The sequence below is a fragment of the Gekko japonicus genome, unplaced genomic scaffold (genome assembly GCF_001447785.1).
Source record: "Gekko japonicus isolate JY-2015 unplaced genomic scaffold, Gekko_japonicus_V1.1 scaffold119, whole genome shotgun sequence".
NCBI lineage: Eukaryota > Metazoa > Chordata > Lepidosauria > Squamata > Gekkonidae > Gekko > Gekko japonicus.
The window spans coordinates 294,854-308,416 of record NW_015163606.1 but is presented as its reverse complement, the minus strand read 5'-3'; the positions used below and the strand labels follow the sequence as shown (position 1 = coordinate 308,416).

The 13,563-nt window shown below is 41.0% G+C and overlaps 1 protein-coding gene across 5 annotated transcripts in view; it reads right to left on the bottom strand.

The window, feature by feature from the left end:
- RIMS2 (regulating synaptic membrane exocytosis 2) overlaps nt 1-13,563 on the bottom strand; it is a 611,329-nt gene that overhangs the window by 354,842 nt on the left and 242,924 nt on the right. For all 5 annotated transcript variants that reach the window (XM_015407292.1, XM_015407290.1, XM_015407291.1 and 2 more), the window contains one exon: nt 6,697-7,610. In XM_015407292.1, coding sequence (XP_015262778.1) covers nt 6,697-7,610 — 914 coding nt within the window. The remainder of the gene's footprint in view (nt 1-6,696; nt 7,611-13,563) is intronic.

Here is a 13,563-nt window from a genome sequence, read left to right as displayed (position 1 = left end):
ACGGAAGGCCGATGCCTCCGTCGCCCGGCCGAGATTGGGGGGGTGGGGGCGAGGCAGGCGATGGAAGGCCGATGCCTCCGTTGCCTGGCTGGAGTGGCCGCGGGGGGGTCTGGAGTCGGGCGGCCGCTGGCGGGGGACGCAGTCGCCCGGGCCGAGATTGGGGGGGCAAGGCGGGCGACAGAAGGCCGAGGCCTCCGTCGGCCGGCCCTCTACAGAATCCACCCCCCAAACCTCCAGGTATTTCCCTCCTTAGAGCTGGCAACCCTACATTCCCCTCAGTGCCTGTTGGTAGGCAACTAAGCTTGGTCCTGTCACCTACTTTGGCCTTTGGGAGAAAACACATTGGGGCCAGTCCTGATAGGGTTGCCAACTCCAGATGGGAAATTCCTGGAGATTTGAGGGATGGAGCCTGAAGAGGGTGAGGTTTGAGGAGGGGTGGGACCTCAGACAGGTACAATGCCATAGATTCCACCCTCCAAACCAGTGTCCCTCATAGGGAACCATTGTTGCCAATCTCCAGGTGAGGGCTGGAGAGCACTCAGAATTACAACTGCTCTGCAGAAGAGAGGACAGAAGTCAGCTGAAGTCAAAGGGGCAGATACTGGTAGGTTGAGGGTTAGCTGGGAAGGAGATGGGGTTGCCAACTACATGCTGACAAATTCCTGGCGATTTGAGGGGTGGAGCCTGGAGAGGGTGAGGTTTGCGGAGGGGTGGGACCTCAGACAGGTAGAATGCCATAGACTACACCCTCCAAACCAGCCATTTTGTCCTGGGTAACAATTGCTGCCAATCTCCAGATGAGGGCTACAGATCACTCACACAATTACAACTGCTCTTCAGGTAGCAGAGATCAGTCCCTCTGGAGAAAACAGTGGACTCTGTCATTATACCCTGCTGAGGTCACCACAGCAAATTGACACTGTTTGCCCAAAGCCAGAGCACTGCCCCAGAGCCTCTTTCTAGATCTCGTTATATTGCTTTCACAACAGGCTTTACTGCTAGTCAACTATAATGCCCATACTTTAGAAATACTGTTCATTTCTAAAATATATGGGCATTTCGAATGTTATACAACTATCTTCATTGGAAACTCCTTGCCTATTTTATCAATTGAAGATAATCACTGCAGAAATTTAGGACCCATTTGGGGTGCTCTTTCACACTTTTTTCATTTTAAGACAGTGGAAAATCAGCCAAAGGGCACCCGAAACAGGAATTTCTACACTTCTAAAATTATGTAACTTCTTTTCTTTCAAATGTTACAAAACATAGTTTTGGGCTTGTTGTGCAATTTAAGAATACTGATAATGAAACAAGAGGCACTTAGACTTTGAGAGCAGCCAGAGAAGACATAAACTGGTCCCTTGTTCAAGGAAAAATGGATCAAGATGTCTGATGCAAACCATGCAAAGACCATCTCAGATGCTACCCCTGGACTCTGGAACAGCTTCCTCATTTAGCACCCACTTTGCAGGCCTCCCAACATTAAACAGTCTCTTTTTATTTCAGTAACATAAGAACATAAGAACATAAGAGATGCCAATGTTGGATCAGGCCAAAGGCCCATCCAGTCCAACACTCTGTATCACACAGTGGCCAGAAATACCAGTGCCATTAGGAGGTCCACCAGTGGGGCCAGGACATTAGAAGCCCTCCCACTGTTGACCCCCCCCCAAGCACCAAGATGACAGAGCATCACTTGCCCCAGAGTCTCTATTTATACCTTGTGGTTAATAGCCACTGATGGACCTCTGCTCCATATGCTTATCTAATTCCCTTTTGAAGCCGTCCATGCTTGTAGCCGCCACCACTTCCTGTGGCAGTGAATTCCAAGTGTTAATCACTCTTTGGGTGAAGAAGTACTTCCTCTTATCCGTTCTAACCCGACCGCTCAGCAATTTCATGGAGTGCCTATGAGTTCTTGTATTGTGAGAAAGGGAGAAAAGTACTTCTTTCTCTATCTGCTCTTTCCCATGCATAATCTTATAAACCTCAATCATGTCACCCCTCAGTCGTCGTTTCTCCAAGCTAAAGAGACCTAAGCGCCTTAACCTTTCCTCATAGGGAAAGTGTTCCAACCCCTTTATCATTCGAGTTGCCCTTTTCGGCACTTTTTCCAAAGCTATAATATCCTTTTTAAGGTGTGGTGACCAGAATTGCACACAGTATTCCAAATGAGGTCGCACCATTGATTTATATAGGGGCATTATGATATTGGCTGATCTGTTTACAATACCCTTCCTAATAATCCCCAGCATAGCATTGGCCTTCTTTATTGCAGTCACACACTGTCTCGACATTTTCAGTGAGTTATCTACTACAACTCCAAGATCTCTCTCTTGATCTGTCTCTGCCAGTTCAGACCCCATCAATGTGTATTTATATTTAGGATTTTTGGCTCCAATGTGCATCACCTTGCACTTGGCCACATTGAACCCCATTTGCCATGTTGACGCCCACTCGCCCATCCTTGACAGATCCCCTTGGAGTGCCTCACAATCCTCACTGGTTTTCACCACCCTGAACAACTTTGTATCATCCGCAAATTTAGCCACTTCACTGCTTACTCCCATCTCCAAATCATTAATGAACAAGTTAAAAAGCAGTGGACCAAGTACTGATCCCTGCGGTACCCCACTGCTTACCCCCCTCCACTGAGAGAACTGCCCATTTATACTCACTCTCTGTTTTCTATTAATTAGCCAGTTTTTGATCCATAAAAGGACTTGTCCTTTTATCCCATGATTTTTGAGCTTACTTAGGAGCCTTTGATGAGGAACTTTATCAAAAGCTTTCTGGAAGTCAAGGTAAATAATATCTATTGGATCCCCCTTGTCCACATGTTTGTTCACCCCCTCAAAGAACATTAACAGGTTAGTGAGACAAGATCTTCCCTTACAGAACCCATGCTGAGTCTGCCTCAATAGGTTTTGTTCATCTATGTGCCTACTAATTCTTTCCTTAATAATGGTTTCCACCAATTTACCTGGTATCGACGTCAGACTGACTGTCCTGTAATTTCCCGGATCTCCTCTGGAACCCTTTTTAAAGATGGGAGTGACATTTGCTACCTTCCAGTCCTCAGGAATGGAGGCTGATTTTAAGGAAAGATTACATATTTTTGTCAGGAGATCCACAAGTTCACATTTGAGTTCTTTCAGAACTCTTGGATGTATGCCAGCTGGGCCTGGTGATTTATCACTTTTTGAGTTGTCTATCAGTTTTAGGACCTCCTCTCTCGTCACCTCAATCTGACTCAGGTCTTTCAACACCCCTCCCGAACTCAGCGGTTCTGGAGTGGGCAAGCACTTCTCATCTTCCACAGTGAAGACGGAGGCAAAAAATGCATTTAGCTTCTCAGCCAGATCAGTATAGTGCAGATCAGTATAGTGCAGCTGCCATGATAAAAGGCAACAATACTTAGAAGTGTTAATGTACTGCAGCCAGTAGCAAAACCAGCAATCAGTGAGTAAGATAAATTAAAACCAAGGATCAGATAAATTAAAACCCTGGTGGTCTGTTGCAGACCCATGTCAATTACATGAAATGCTCAAACAGCACTAACTCCCATCACATCTCACAAACAATAACAAACTGTTAATGTGTATTAGGAGAGACAAACCTCCCACAAGAAATTAGGGACAATGTAGACAAAAGGCAGTGGTGTTAATGCTATGCCATATAGAAATCAGCATGAATTCAGAAACTGGGGGTAGTGAGAGATGGAAAACAGAAATTCAGTCTCTTCCTTCCTGACCTTCGTACTATACTAATGAACAAACAAAGGAATGCTGAGGACAGAAAGTGGGGCTCCATATGTAACACAGTTAAAAGAGAAAGAAGCACTCACAAAATTCATAAGTACACCTGTGAGTATGCAAACGAAAGAGAATATACTTCTGTTCTCTCACACTGACCATTTGGTGATATGGAAGTCATACCAAATGGTGATATGGAAAGCAGTGTTACAGAAAAGAAATTCTAGAGATTAAACACAGATCAATTCAGTAAAATAAGGACAATAATTAATTCTGTAGAGATCTAATCTTTATGTTTCACATTTTCTGCCATAATCAGCAAATCTTTCTAATGTAGAAAGTGATGAGGAGTAAATATGCCTTTGTAATATCAGGATGACAATCCTAAGCACACTCACCAGGAAGTAAATCCTTCTTTTAATTACTTCCAAGTAAACATACTTGAAATCAGGAGATAAATATAGAACATACTCATACTACTTGACAGCCCAAATGATCCAGAATAAGGATTTCATAGCTGGCAAAAGAAGGCTACTTGCATCACGGTGCTGGAACTTCAGCTGAGTATCCTTGTGATGGCTGAAGTACCAGTTCAGTCCCTACACTGTCCAACTGAATGAAGGAGAAGACAGGGCCACGATTGGCATAGTGGCTAAGATACTGCACCATTAGTGGCAAAGAGACTTAAACTAGTGTATTGGCTGGAGAGCTGTACAGACATTCAGTTGTACATACACTGAAAACACATGAAAGGAAACAGATCACACCCACTGAGCCTGCCCCCCATGCATTCAGTGGAACATTTACAATAAGCGCTACAGTTGTATATGCATAGGCTCTTCCATACAGTCAGACCCTGATCACTTGTACAGAGCTTAAGTATATGAACTTAAGCACAGGACTTCAAGCAGATGTTGCAATGAATACAAAGGGGAGCAAGCAGATGCAATATCATTCCCTCTACAGGTATTTATCATATGTATAACTAAACATCAACGTAAGAACATACGAGAAGCCAATGATGGATCAGGCCAATGGCCCATCCAGTCCAAAACTCTGTCACACAGTGGCCAAAAATACCACGTGCCATCAGGAGGTCCAGCAGTGGGGCCAGGACACTAGAAGCCCTCCCACCATTGCCCCCCCCAAGCACCAAGAATATAGAGTATCACTTGCCCCAGACTGAGAGTTCCTATCTTAAGCCTAAGAGGCTGAGCTATGAAAGACATGCTATTCCAAATCTCTCCTCTAGAATGAAGTTACTGAGTGTCCTTAAATTAGTCAGTCTCTTAGCCTCAACCCCCCACAACAACAGGGGAGTGAGACTGATTTACCTTCATTAATTCCTTTAAAACATCTCTTCAAAACATGTGACCAAGCAGATCACAACATACAATACATCAAACCAATATCAAACAAAATTCAAAACCATCCATAACAACTAAAATATCAAAAGACAGCTACAAAAGACAAGAACACGAAGAAGAAGAAGAAGAAGAAGAAGAAGAAGAAGAAGAAGAAGAAGAGATTAGATTTATACCCCACCCTTCACTACCCAAGGGAGTCTCAGAGTAGCCTTTCCCTTCCCCCTCCGTGAGGTAGGTGGGGCTGAGAGAGCTCTGACAGAAACTGCTCTTTTTCAAGAACAGCTGTGTCAGGACTATGGCTTGCCCAAGGTCATCCAGCAGGTGCAAGTGGAGGAGTGGGGAATCAAACCTGGTTCTCCCAGGTTAGAGTCTGCGCACTTAACCACTACACCAAACTGGCTCTCTACCGTGCCAACTAAAACAAGAGTCCGTTAAAATCATAATGCAACCTAAAGCCAAAATAAAAGGGGGGGGGGGGTTAGGGTTAGGGAAATATCAGGCTTTCAGCCCATGCTCTTGCTACTGATCCTGATCACTGTTTTGCTGTATGTAGTTCCTTTCAGGACTACATCTCAGTCAAGCCCAGGAACAGGTATGACTTCTCTCCTTTCAGGTATTTGAGGTCCAGGCAGAGAAGAGGGCCTTGCTATTTAACCAATTCACAGGGACCAGTATGTCTGTCTCAAACTTGTGAACTTGTACCTAGCAAACCCCAGATTCATTATCTAGACCTTAGTGCTGCCCTGAAATGCAGGCCCCAGTCTCCAGGTACTGTGTGGATCCCAGCTCTGGAGGATAATTCAGCCATCTCCAGGACACAGCTGCTTAAGACAAAACAAGGACCAGCAGAACAGCCCTGAATTACTTTTATTGATGAACCCATTATTTTAGTAGCGGGGGAAAGAAAGAATTTTTCAGTAAAGGGGGGGGGGCAGCAGATGTTTCAGTTGGCTACTGTAGGATGTCACTTATTTGCACCAAAGCAGCTAAAATAGCAGTATTGATCTCTATGTCAAACAGGCAAATGAACAGAAAACATAGAAACAGAGCTGTAAGGAATTCCAAGGGTCATCTAGTCGAACCCCCTGCACAAGGCAGAAAATTCACAGCTACCTCACTCCCCACATTCCCCCAGTGATTCCTGCTCTATCCTGACAAGCTGTAGCCTGTGAGTGACCCACAAAAGCTCATATTAAAATAAATGTGAGTCTTTCAGGTGTCATTAGGTCAAGGAAATCATGTGTGTGAATAAAAAAGATCAAGTATCTGAAGCATTCAATAAAAGGTGTTGTGATAGAGGTCTGTTTTTTTTAAATATAAATCAACAACATACCCAAAATGTAACTACAGAGTTTACCCCCACTGAAAATAAATGAAATTAGTCTTTGGTAAACTTGAAATCACTATTAAAAATGTAAAATCATAAGAAATTATTATTTGTATACCACACAAGTATGTATTATTCAAGCTTCCTTTTTAAAATGAAGTATGTAGAATGAAATGTTTTACAATAAAAATGAACCCATTACCTATTGGCCATAATCTAAAAAGCCACTGAGAAAAAATCTTACCTTTTTCACTAACACTTTCACTTTCAATCTCTACATCATCGCAGCTGGTATATTCTGGAGTAGAGGCCAACTCTTCTTCTGAGCTGCTCAGTGAAACCTGGCGCATTTTACCCCCCTTTTTTGTTTTATGAGGCTTTGGTGGTGGAGGCCTAACTGATTCAGATTGGTCTGAACTTAGTGAATCATTCCTTAACATGGTTTCCATTTTTTCACGTTTTGTTTTTCGTACAGCTGAACTGGGATCTAAATGGTGCTGTTTTCTTAATGAATCAGTCCGCCTTAAATCTGGCCTATCAAAAGGAATTGGACTCCTCCTGGGTGTTGGAGGGCTGTGATTTGTGGTCCTCTGACGATTGGGACTTGGTCCCTGAGTTCTTTCCATTGAATATGAACGTTGGTCCATGGCAGCTCTGCGTTCAGATGCAGACCTTTGCCTTGATGGCCGCTCCATTCTTATCATAGATATCCGGGAATCTTCCAGTTCAGTATTTGCCAAAGACACATCACTGTGCCTTCGTTCATGACGTGCTCGAGACACTTCAGCATGAATGCGCATTTGTTCCTCATATGGTTGTGGTTTGACAGGATAGCGAGCCAAATTAGGATCACTTCGGTATCGTGCCTGATACTCCTCTTCCTGCCGCTGCCTCTCATATTCCTCTCTGTTCTGCACAACATCTTCTTCTAAAGGGTATTCCCTTGAACGACTGCGACTTCTCCTGTTAGAATCTCTGTAGTCATCAAGTTCAGGTTCTTCATATAACTGAGACCCACGCTGCGATCGCCTGTCTGTATAATCTGATGGTGACCTTGGCATTGCACTGTCTGATGTTGCATTCTGTGAATAGTCGTCTCTCCCCTCCCGTTGGCTGTACCTTCTGTTCTGATCTCTTGATATTGATGGGCTTCTTTTCCTAAGTAACCAAAAACAAGAGGAAGGAAAACTTGTAAACATTTCCAATATTTAAAGCATATCTTTTACAACTAATTCAGAAATTACTACTGCCCAATGGAGATGAGCACTGCCCCCGAGAGTTGGATTCGACTAGCTTTTGAGCAAGGGGAACCTTTACCTTTACATTTAATGATTAAACTACAGTCATTTTACTAGCTTTCTAGTAGCCTGATTCAAACTTACTCCAACTGAAATCCATGGCCTTGTGAAGCTGCATCTATTTTTTTTCCAAACAAAAGCAATTTCTATAGAAGTCTGATATTACATATATTAAAACCTGTCTCAAGGAACCATGTTGTTACTTCTACTTCCCCGATCAAAAGAATGTTTAAAACTGTGATTTGTGAACAATGTAAATTATTCAGAGAGCACTTTTAGTGTTAACTTTTTTAAAAGTGTAATCCGCCATTCATGAAATTCTGTTCCAGATAAAGGTAAACTATTTTATCCCTCATAAGATTTTCATGGTTGACCATCAACACCACCACAAAACGGGCAACCAATTAATATCAGTAAAATTCTTAGACACCCAATCGCTTAACATTAATGGAATGGAGCTGAGCCAGCACGTGTTTATGGCAACTTATGCAACATCATAATAGCAGTGTTTAATCCATACCCTATCTCGAACTCATTGTGGTTCAGTCTCGCTTTGTTTCATCTTAAAAATGTTATGAAGTTATGTTGTGCTGAGGTGGCTTGATAGTAAGTTCTGTCATTGAACTAAGATTTCATCCTAGTTTTCTCTGATTCAAAAACTATTAATATAGCACTTTTAATATGTCAAGTACTGAACAGTCTGTCACAGCCTGCAGGACTGGCCCAGAAGTTTTTGGCACCCTAGGCAAATGATGACTGGTGCCTACCTCCACATGTAATATTTGATAGTTTTATTTATAAGAGAACATTAAAAAAACCACAGTAAAAATTCAGTCCCATCTAATTTGGCATTCCATAAAATACAGCACCCTAGACAACCACTTAGTTCATGTCTATGGTTGAAGAGCCCTGATTGCTGTATAGTTCCTTGATGGAGAAGAATCAGAGAGGATGCAGGTTTCTAAATAGTGAAGATATGCTGGATGCTTCAAACACTAAATCAGGAGTCATGGTTGAAACACACCTCATCATTCTCCAAACCTAAAGAATGCATTTTAGTAACAAAGCTTCCCCAGAACTTGACCATACCTGTGAATTCATCCTCCTTGACCAAGGATGCTGCTCTAGTTTCTAAATATTTTTTAAAAATATTTTGTATTGTTATCTATAACCCTCAGAGACTCCTGTTATAGATTATGCCAGAAGCTTTGCATTTATGCCAGAATGCATGCCTAGCCAAACTAAACATCATTCCTTTAAAAGTGTGGTTATACAGGAGATCTACAGGCCTGGTGTAGCTCCCTGTTATTTGAGTTCAGAATGCATGTCTAGCCAAACCAAACAAAGTTCCTTCAAAAGTATGATAACAACAGAGAACTACAGGCCTGGTCTGGTTCCCTGCTGTTTCAGCATTTGGCTGTGCTTGGCCAACATGGTAGCCTCTGTATCAGCTCCTGCCCATAATAGATGCATTTCTTTCCAGCCAAGCATTTTCAAAAGATTCACCTACACTGCCTTTGTCCTGAGGTTTAACTGCCTACCTTCATAAAGTATCTGAAACCTACAGGGTTCTGCAAGGTCTACAACCCAACATGATCCAATTAGTTATATTTGTCCTCTTTAAGGAGGGTCACTATTATTACTATCTACAGATAAAGAAATTAATCTGGGTTGAATCCTCCCAGCTTTTTCATTGAAAAATACACAAAAACACACACTGACCGCTGAAATGGCTATGCTGAGGATCATGCGACCCACATAAAGACCATATGAGATGGGGATGGCAGTGTGGAAGAGACAGGGTTGCCAACCAGTGGGATATGGGAAGCACAGACATGGGGAGTGGCTGTCAGTGACAGCTTGACATCACTTCCACCACATGTCTTTAGGAATTGGCGAAACGTCTATGGTAAAATCATAACATTTCTAGTGATTGCTAGAATGGACTGATGTCACCTCCCTTTTTTTCCTGGAAGTGATGTCATGCGGTCGGTTGGCTATTTTTATTTTTTCCCCCTCTTGCTGGTACTTGGAGTGGTAGTCAGAAATGAGAACCAGGGACAGAGCATTCCCCACCCCCAACAGAGGGGCTGGCAAACCCGGAAAGGGAGTCAAGTGAGACTGGGTGGAAAAGGTGATTGGAGCCAAGCCTTTGGCTTGCCCATTAGTATCTAGAGAATCCATGGCAGAGCAAGGATGTGAACATAGCCTACTAGGTCCATAAGGCCATATCTCATTATGTATATGTACTTAATTCCATCTAGAAATTCCCAACAAAAAATTATATCAGTAATAAAACTGTAATAAAAGTTTTACAAATTATTTAAGCAAATAAGTTACAGGTGTTGCTGTGATAATTAACTTTATCATAGTTTTAAAAAATAAGATCAATTTTAAAACATTATTTCAACAAAGAATTCATGTTATGAACTAATTGTCAATGATGGAACTGGATTTTCAGGAAGAAATAATTAAAATGTGCAGTAAAGATGTAGGAAAAAATATGTATGTAAAAAACACAAATTAGAAAAGGTTACATAGAATCAAGGTGTCCACCACCACCCCAAAAACCCATATTGCTTGCATTTTATAGGTTTACTAATTGGCTGCCCCCCCAAAAGCTTGACCAGTGAGATTTTTTACTTTTAAACCACAAACTCTCATGCCATATTACAAGTTACTTTTGAAACTTTCCTCACTTGCAAAACATGAGGAACTACTTTTTGAGAAGAATGCAAGTTCATGCTCCTTGGGTATGAGGAATTAGGTAAAGGTTTTTGACCCAGGCCAAAATAAATGAATATTTGCTTACATTCACAAATAAAATGTAATGTAGTAGTTCAATAACATCACAGAAATATAACTGCATGTATATAATATGCTTTTCTGTTATTTCAAAATAAAATGTTGTGTTAATTCAAAGTAAAATACTCGTTCGTTGTAGATTTTCCGGGCCGTGAACTCCGGCCATGAAAGCCTTTGACAACATATTAAAATACTCATTGTTCCACTATTCAGAATTTTTTAAAATTAGAAGTATTCTAAAGGAGGCAGCAGTGTAATGCACTGAATATCTCTAACTGAAAGACATTATGAGTCATAACTGAAACCTTATTAGTATGTCAACATTACAGTGCTCAGAAGAAATCATGTATTTCATATTACTGCTTTTATATCATCAGTATTTCTATGTAATGTATTTTGGAACCTCTCTCAAAACCAAAAACTATTTGTTTTATCTTTAGCAAAATTATTATGCACCAAATATAATACAAATAGAGTATTTTATTTAGCTAAGTAGATAAAATGAGTATTACGTATCTGCTATTTAACTGTCCATGTAACATCTATACAGAACAATAACATCTCATGTGGAATACCTTGCTTATTTTGATTAACAGAACAAACAAAACTATGGTATGAATTTGAGCACACTGAACTGTTCAGCAGCACTGTGTGGTTTTTAAAGACACCCCCCACACATTCTGAAAAACAACTATAAAGTGGGTAAATGTATGATGTTCTGTTTACAATTCTAAAATTTAAAAAAAATCCTGATAACATAAAACAAACACCTGATCATTACAAAGTATTCAATGTGTACAATATAGGCAATTAAATTTTAGAAAGGAATGTTAATTTTAACCCATTACTTTAATAAATCTATGCATTTCTTTCCTCCTTTACCTTTTGATCAGCCACTGCACATCTGGGAAGTCAGGAGCATCATGTTCCTGAGAATGCATCAATTTCTGTGCAGTCTAGCACTTCATTTAATCCTTGTAGCTTTGAGAAAACCATGTGAAATGTCACTTAAATAGGAGTACAAACTTTCAAATAATTTTGTCATGATCCTTTCCTCATCTCAGATTACAAATTATAATGCATTGAAGGAAAAGATGTGCGATATAAAACAAAATGAATAGTTATTTGAGCATGAAGGCTGCTGCTCTAACGGAGAACCCGAGAGGAGGGTTACCGGTTAATGCTGTTATCATGTGCTGTATATAGCTGGAGGTCAAGTAAGTATTTACCCTATAAGGAGGATTATGGTACTTAGCTGATTAGTGCCCTGTTCCAGTAGTATTGCCTGCAAAATGCATATCACCATGCATTTTAAACAGTTCAAACATTGTCTAGCTTTAATAATATATTTAAAACACAGATTTTTAAGACAAGTATGTAGTATCTTACACTGAAACATGGTAAATTAAGAATTGTTGAACTGGTGAAGTTTGTGCACATTTTTAAAGTTTCTTTCTAAATTATCTATTATACCTTGAACATTTATCAAGTTACAGTGCAGTCCTGAACAGAGCATTACTCTTCTAACTGCACAGAAGTCAATGGGCTCAGAGGATGTAACTCTGTTTAGGATTATTACTGCTAGAGTCATTTTACAGAACCAGGCAAGCATGACTGTTGACCTTCACAAGTACATAAAAATAAAGAAATATATGTGCCTAGCATTCCCTGCTCTAAACCTAAAACTTGCATTCTAATATTATGTTCAGAAATATTTGCTCTGCAGACATTGAGATCTATCCAGTGAAAAGTCTCATGAAGCACAGTATCTGAAAACGTTAAATTTCATTTGGGTGCAACACTGGTCCCAAAGTGATTCTTGCAAAAAATATTTCATTTATGGCAACTTTGCTCATTATTTCTTGGGCTTATTTACGTCTGAAATGTGGCAAGTGGTATATAGACAGAAGCATTTTCAGAACATTAATTGTGTACTCTTAACAACCCAGTGAAACATATCTGGGATACTCAACATATGCTCTTAAAACACCAGCCCTGTATTATGTGTTACTAGAGATCTGTGTGGCTGACTGCAAATGCATCTCTGCTTGATGTGTCACACCAGAGTCAAGAATTCAGTTTAAAGCTATCCCTAGTAACAGCTTTAGAACCCTTTTCCCCACATTCATACACAGCCTAATTAAGTCAGTTCTACTGTTTATTTAATTTATTTATAACATTTATACTCTGCCTTTCTACCCAATTACAGCTGCCAAAGAAACTGGTGGTCAAGGCAGTTGACAGCATATACTGGTAAAATGTTTACTGTCTATCTGCTATTAAACAGAGTTGCATTTCTGGTTAATTGATGGTAATTTGACAGCTTATAATGTGACTATCGTAAAATATTTTCAAAGCCTTGGATTCCTCTTGACTGCATGTGACCTGTCAGTTGAATGGGACTGGAAACAGTGTATTCTGAGACTTCTGTGGAACACTTTTGGTTACCTCTTATACCGCAACAAGTACAATGCAATAAGTGTATAGATTCTGCTGCCCAGGCCAGTCCAGGGATTTATTTATTTATTTATTTTGGGATTTATACCCCGCCCTATCCGGTAGCTCAGGGAGGCTAACAAACGGCCACGCCGAAATTCAAATCTAAAAACAATAACAATATTACATACGATAAAAATTCAGTGCAACAATAATTCATACAAAACCAAGATGCACAACATCCCACATTGGCGGCCAATTTCTTAATTGCATGAGCACCAGGAGTAATATTTCCCAGCTCACGAGCGACATCTATCTCTCCAAATAATGGGGTAGATGAATGATGAACTCTCAATGGTGGAATGATGGCGGCAGCGGCTCCTCCTCAAAGGCCTGGCGGAAGAGCTCCGTCTTGCAGGCCCTGCGGAACTGCACAAGGTCCCGAAGGGCCCGGATCTCCTCCGGGAGCTCGTTCCACCAGGTAGGAGCCGCCACCAAAAACGCCCTCGCCTAAGTACGGGCAAGCTTCACACTTTGGGGGCCTGGTACTTCCAGGCGATGGGTATTCCCCG